Consider the following 6,070-nt stretch of genomic DNA (forward strand, 5'->3'; position numbering starts at 1 on the left):
CATCCTCCTTCCTGTTTGGTAACTGACAGCAGGTCTGAGACAGGTAGCACGTCCGGTCACACCGCCCTCTCCAGAGGACAGACATCTCCTTCTGTTTGGTAACTGACAGCAGGTCTGGGACAGGTAGCACGTCGGTCACACCGCCCTCTCCAGAGGACAGACATCTCCTTCCTGTTTGGTAACTGACAGCAGGTCTGGGACAGGTAGCACGTCCGGTCACACCGCCCTCTCCAGAGGACAGACATCTCCTTCCTGTTTGGTAACTGACAGCAGGTCTGGGACAGGTAGCACGTCGGTCACACCGCCCTCTCCAGAGGACAGACATCTCCTTCCTGTTTGGTAACTGACAGCAGGTCTGGGACAGGTAGCACGTCCGGTCACACCGCCCTCTCCAGAGGACAGACATCTCCTTCCTGTTTGGTAACTGACAGCAGGTCTGGGACAGGTAGCACGTCCGGTCACCGCCCTCTTCAGAGGACAGACATCTCCTTCCTGTTTGGTAACTGACAGCAGGTCTGGGACAGGTAGCACGCCCGGTCACACCGCCCTCTTCAGAGGACAGACATCTCCTTCCTGTTTGGTAACTGACAGCAGGTCTGGGACAGGTAGCACGTCCGGTCACACCGCCCTCTTCAGAGGACAGACATCTCCTTCCTGTTTGGTAACTGACAGCAGGTCTGGGACAGGTAGCACGTCCGGTCACACCGCCCTCTCCAGAGGACAGACATCTCCTTCCTGTTTGGTAACTGACAGCAGGTCTGGGACAGGTAGCACGTCCGGTCACACCGCCCTCTCCAGAGGACAGACATCTCCTTCCTGTTTGGTAACTGACAGCAGGTCTGGGACAGGTAGCACGTCCGGTCACCGCCCTCTCCAGAGGACAGACATCTCCTTCCTGTTTGGTAACTGACAGCAGGTCTGGGACAGGTAGCACGTCCGGTCACACCGCCCTCTCCAGAGGACAGACATCTCCTTCCTGTTTGGTAACTGACAGCAGGTCTGGGACAGGTAGCACGTCCGGTCACACCGCCCTCTCCAGAGGACAGACATCTCCTTCCTGTTTGGTAACTGACAGCAGGTCTGGGACAGGTAGCACGTCCGGTCACACCGCCCTCTCCAGAGGACAGACATCTCCTTCCTGTTTGGTAACTGACAGCAGGTCTGGGACAGGTAGCACGTCCGGTCACACCGCCTCTTCAGAGGACAGACATCTCCTTCCTGTTTGGTAACTGACAGCAGGTCTGGGACAGGTAGCACGTCCGGTCACACCGCCTCTTCAGAGGACAGACATCTCCTTCCTGTTTGGTAACTGACAGCAGGTCTGGGACAGGTAGCACGTCCGGTCACACCGCCCTCTCCAGAGGACAGACATCTCCTTCCTGTTTGGTAACTGACAGCAGGTCTGGGACAGGTAGCACGTCCGGTCACACCGCCCTCTTCAGAGGACAGACATCTCCTTCCTGTTTGGTAACTGACAGCAGGTCTGGGACAGGTAGCACGTCCGGTCACACCGCCCTCTTCCAGAGGACAGACATCTCCTTCCTGTTTGGTAACTGACAGCAGGTCTGGGACAGGTAGCACGTCCGGTCACACCGCCCTCTCCAGAGGACAGACATCTCCTTCCTGTTTGGTAACTGACAGCAGGTCTGGGACAGGTAGCACGTCCGGTCACACCGCCCTCTCCAGAGGACAGACATCTCCTTCCTGTTTGGTAACTGACAGCAGGTCTGGGACAGGTAGCACGTCCGGTCACACCGCCCTCTTCAGAGGACAGACATCTCCTTCCTGTTTGGTAACTGACAGCAGGTCTGGGACAGGTAGCACGTCCGGTCACACCGCCCTCTTCAGAGGACAGACATCTCCTTCCTGTTTGGTAACTGACAGCAGGTCTGGGACAGGTAGCACGTCCGGTCACACCGCCCTTTCAGAGGACAGACATCTCCTTCCTGTTTGGTAACTGACAGCAGGTCTGGGACAGGTAGCACGTCCGGTGAAACCGCCCTCTTCAGAGGACAGACATCTCCTTCCTGTTTGGTAACTGACAGCAGGTCTGGGACAGGTAGCACGTCCGGTCACACCGCCCTCTCCAGAGGACAGACATCTCCTTCCTGTTTGGTAACTGACAGCAGGTCTGGGACAGGTAGCACGTCCGGTCGGGGGAAACCGCCCTTTCCAGAGGACAGACATCTCCTTCCTGTTTGGTAACTGACAGCAGGTCTGGGACAGGTAGCACGTCCGGTCGGTGAAACCGCCCTCTCCAGAGGACAGACATCTCCTTCCTGTTTGGTAACTGGTGTTTTTTCCCTAGGTGCCAAGGTGACGTCCACAGACCTGCCGGAGGTGCTGAGTAACCTGCAGTATAACGTCCTGCGTAACACCAGGGTTCCTGTAGACACGCTCCTCGTGTCACTGAGCTGTCCTGGGGGAAGGAGCTGGAACAACACTTCCCTCGGGCCGCCTGTCACTACGACTATGTGTTCGCTGCCGATGTGGTGTACTGCCACCCCTACCTGGCGGAACTCTTGGACACCTTCGATCACCTGTGTCAGGACGGGACAGAGATCCTCTGGGCCATGAGGTTCCGTCTGGACAGAGAGAACCAGTTCGTAGAACGGTTCCAGACCAGGTTCCATCTGGATGAACTGTACGATCTGCCCAGTCTCAGGTATCAAACTGTACCGAGCATCAAGGAAGGAGACGAAGACACGATCTGGAGAGGCAGCTTAATACTACCATGCTCTACGGAAGCAGTCTGAGACACTGCAGGGGGATGGAGAGATGGGGATGTGAATGTGTGTTCTTTGATTGAATCCCGGCCACTCACTCAGAGAACAAGCCCCTCCCCACCCAGCCCCTCCCCACCCAGCCAAACCTCTCCCCCACCCAGCCAAGCCCCTCCCCACCCAGCCAAGACCCTCCTCCCCACCCAGCCCCTCCCCACCCCGCCAAACCCTCCCCACCCAGCCAAGCCCCTCCCCACCCAGCCAAGCCACTCCCCACCCAGCCAAGCCCTCCCCAACCCGCCAAACCCCTCCCCACCCAGCCAAGCCCTCCCCACCCAGCCCCTCCCTCAACAAAGGCATTGTCGAGAAGCGCATTACACTTAACTCTTGAAGGTAATTTACCCTTGATGGTTACTGTCCTCTTTACGGAGGTTACAGTCCTCTTTACGGAGATACCTTTTCTCTTTACAGAGGTTACTGTCCTCTTTACGGAGTGACCTTTCCTCTTTACGGAGACTACTGTCCTCTTTATGGAGATACCTTTCCTCTTTACAGAGGTTACTGTCCTCTTTACAGAGGTTACAGTCGTCTTTACGGAGTGACCTTTCCTCTTTACGGAGACTACTGTCCTCTTTATGGAGATACCTTTCCTCTTTACAGAGGTTACTGTCCTCTTTACGGAGGTTACTGTCCTCTTTACGGAGGTTACTGTCCTCTTTACAGAGGTTACTTTCCTCTTTACGGAGGTTACTGTCCTCTTTACGGAGACTACTGTCCTCTTTACAGAGGTTACTGTCCTCTTTACAGAGGTCTACTGTCCTCTTTACGGAGGTTACTGTCCTCTTTACGGAGTGACTGTCCTCTTTACGGAGACTACTGTCCTCTTTATGGAGATACCTTTCCTCTTTACAGATCTGGGTTACTGTCCTCTTTACGGAGGTTACTGTCCTCTTTATGGAGGTTACTGTCCTCTTTACAGAGGTTACAGTCGTCTCCTTCCCTTCATATCTGGGCCTTGAACTCTCCTTCCTTCATGTCTGGGCCTTGAACTCCCCTTCATGTCTGGGTCTTGAACTCTCCTTCCCTTCATGTCTGGGCCTTGAACTCTCCCCTCTCCCTTCATATCTGGGCCTTGAACTCTCCTTCCCTTCATATCTGGGCCTTGAACTCCTTCCCTTCATGTCTGGGTCTTGAACTCTCCCCTTCATGTCTGGGCCTTGAACTCCCCTTCTCTGGGCCTTGAACTTCCCTTCATATCTGGGTCTTGAACTCTCCCCTTCATGTCTGGGCCTTGAACTCCCCCCTTCATATCTGGGTCTTGAACTCTCCTTCCCTTCATGTCTGGGCCTTGAACTCCCCTTCATGTCTGGGCCTTGAACTCTCCTTCCCTTCATGTCTGGGTCTTGAACTCTCCTTCCCTTCATGTCTGGGCCTTGAACTCCCCTCCCTTCATATCTGGGTCTTGAACTCTCCTTCCCTTCATGTCTGGGTCTTGAACTCCCTTCCCTTCATATCTGGGTCTTGAACTCTCCTTCCTTCATGTCTGGGTCTTGAACTCCCCTTCATATCTGGGTCTTGAACTCTCCTTCCCTTCATGTCTGGGCCTTGAACTCTCCTCCCTTCATATCTGGGTCTTGAACTCTCCTTCTCTTCATATCTCCCTTCATATCTGGGTCTTGAACTTCCCCTTCATATCTGGGTCTTGAACTCCTTTCCCTTCATTCTGGGCCTTGAACTCCCCCTTCATATCTGGGTCTTGAACTCTCCTTCTCTTCATGTCTGGGCCTTGAACTCCCCTTCATATCTGGGTCTTGAACTCTCCTTCCCTTCATATCTGGGTCTTGAACTCTCCTTCCCTTCATATCTGGGCCTTGAACTCCCCTTCATATCTGGGTCTTGAACTCTCCTTCTCTTCATATCTGGGTCTTGAACTCTCCTTCCCTTCATGTCTGGGCCTTGAACTCTCCCCTTCATATCTGGGTCTTGAACTCTCCTTCCCTTCATATCTGGGTCTTGAACTCTCCTTCCCTTCATGTCTGGGCCTTGAACTCCCCTTCATATCTGGGTCTTGAACTCTCCTTCTCTTCATGTCTGGGCCTTGAACTCCCCTTCATATCTGGGTCTTGAACTCTCCTTCATGTCTGGGTCTTGAACTCTCCTTCATGTCTGGGTCTTGAACTCTCCTCTCTTCATGTCTGGGTCTTGAACTCTCCTCCCTTCATGTCTGGGCCTTGAACTCTCCTTCCCTTCATATCTGGGTCTTGAACTCTCCTTCCCTTCATATCTGGGTCTTGAACTCTCCTTCCCTTCATATCTGGGTCTTGAACTCCCCTTCATGTCTGGGTCTTGAACTCTCCTTCTCTTCATATCTGGGTCTTGAACTCTCCTTCTCTTCATATCTGGGTCTTGAACTCTCCTTCTCTTCATGTCTTTACGAAGGTTACATGAACTCCCCTTCCCTTCATATCTGGGCCTTGAACTCCCCTTCATGTCTGGGTCTTGAACTCTCCTCCCTTCATATCTGGGTCTTGAACTCTCCTCTCTTCATGTCTGGGTCTTGAACTCTCCTTCCCTTCATGTCTGGGTCTTGAACTCTCCTTCTCTTCATGTCTGGGTCTTGAACTCTCCTTCCCTTCATGTCTGGGTCTTGAACTCTCCTTCCCTTCATGTCTGGGTCTTGAACTCCTTCCCTTCATGTCTGGGTCTTGAACTCTCCTTCCCTTCATGTCTGGGTCTTGAACTCTCCTTCCCTTCATATCTGGGCCTTGAACTCTCCTTCCCTTCATATCTGGGTCTTGAACTCTCCTTCCCTTCATGTCTGGGTCTTGAACTCTCCTTCCCTTCATATCTGGGCCTTGAACTCTCCTTCCCTTCATGTCTGGGCCTTCTCCTTCCCTTCAATCTCCTTGAACTCCTTCCCTTCATATCTGGGTCTTGAACTCTCCCTCCCTTCATATCTGGGTCTTGAACTCTCCTTCCCTTCATGTCTGGGTCTTGAACTCTCCTTCCCTTCATATCTGGGTCTTGAACTCTCCTTCCCTTCATATCTGGGTCTTGAACTCTCCTCTCTTCATGTCTGGACCTTGAACTCCCCTTCATATCTGGACCATGAACTCCCCTTCATATCTGGGTCTTGAACTCTCCCTCCCTTCATATATGGGTCTTGAACTCTCCTTCCCTTCATATCTGGGTCTTGAACTCTCCTTCCCTTCATATCTGGGTCTTGAACTCTCCTCTCTTCATGTCTGGACCTTGAACTCTCCTTCCCTTCATATCTGGGTCTTGAACTCTCCTCTCTTCATGTCTGGACCTTGAACTCCCCTTCATATCTGGACCATGAACTCCCC

The 6,070-nt window shown here is 53.2% G+C and overlaps 1 protein-coding gene and 1 pseudogene across 1 annotated transcript; both read left to right on the forward strand.

The window, feature by feature from the left end:
* Window positions 1–445: 445 nt before the first annotated feature.
* Window positions 446–2,215, forward strand: LOC127922563 (probable GH family 25 lysozyme 3; the record flags this gene model as incomplete). The annotated part of the gene is made up of 4 exons (XM_052506406.1): window positions 446–756; window positions 1,320–1,481; window positions 1,564–1,887; window positions 2,049–2,215. Coding segments are annotated over 4 exons (954 nt in total), but the record flags the coding sequence as incomplete, so codon positions are not given.
* Window positions 2,216–2,289: 74 nt separating this feature from the next.
* Window positions 2,290–2,862, forward strand: LOC127922564 (protein-lysine methyltransferase METTL21E-like; annotated as a pseudogene).
* Window positions 2,863–6,070: the final 3,208 nt, after the last annotated feature.

Source organism: Oncorhynchus keta, unplaced genomic scaffold (genome assembly GCF_023373465.1).
Source record: "Oncorhynchus keta strain PuntledgeMale-10-30-2019 unplaced genomic scaffold, Oket_V2 Un_contig_26266_pilon_pilon, whole genome shotgun sequence".
NCBI lineage: Eukaryota > Metazoa > Chordata > Actinopteri > Salmoniformes > Salmonidae > Oncorhynchus > Oncorhynchus keta.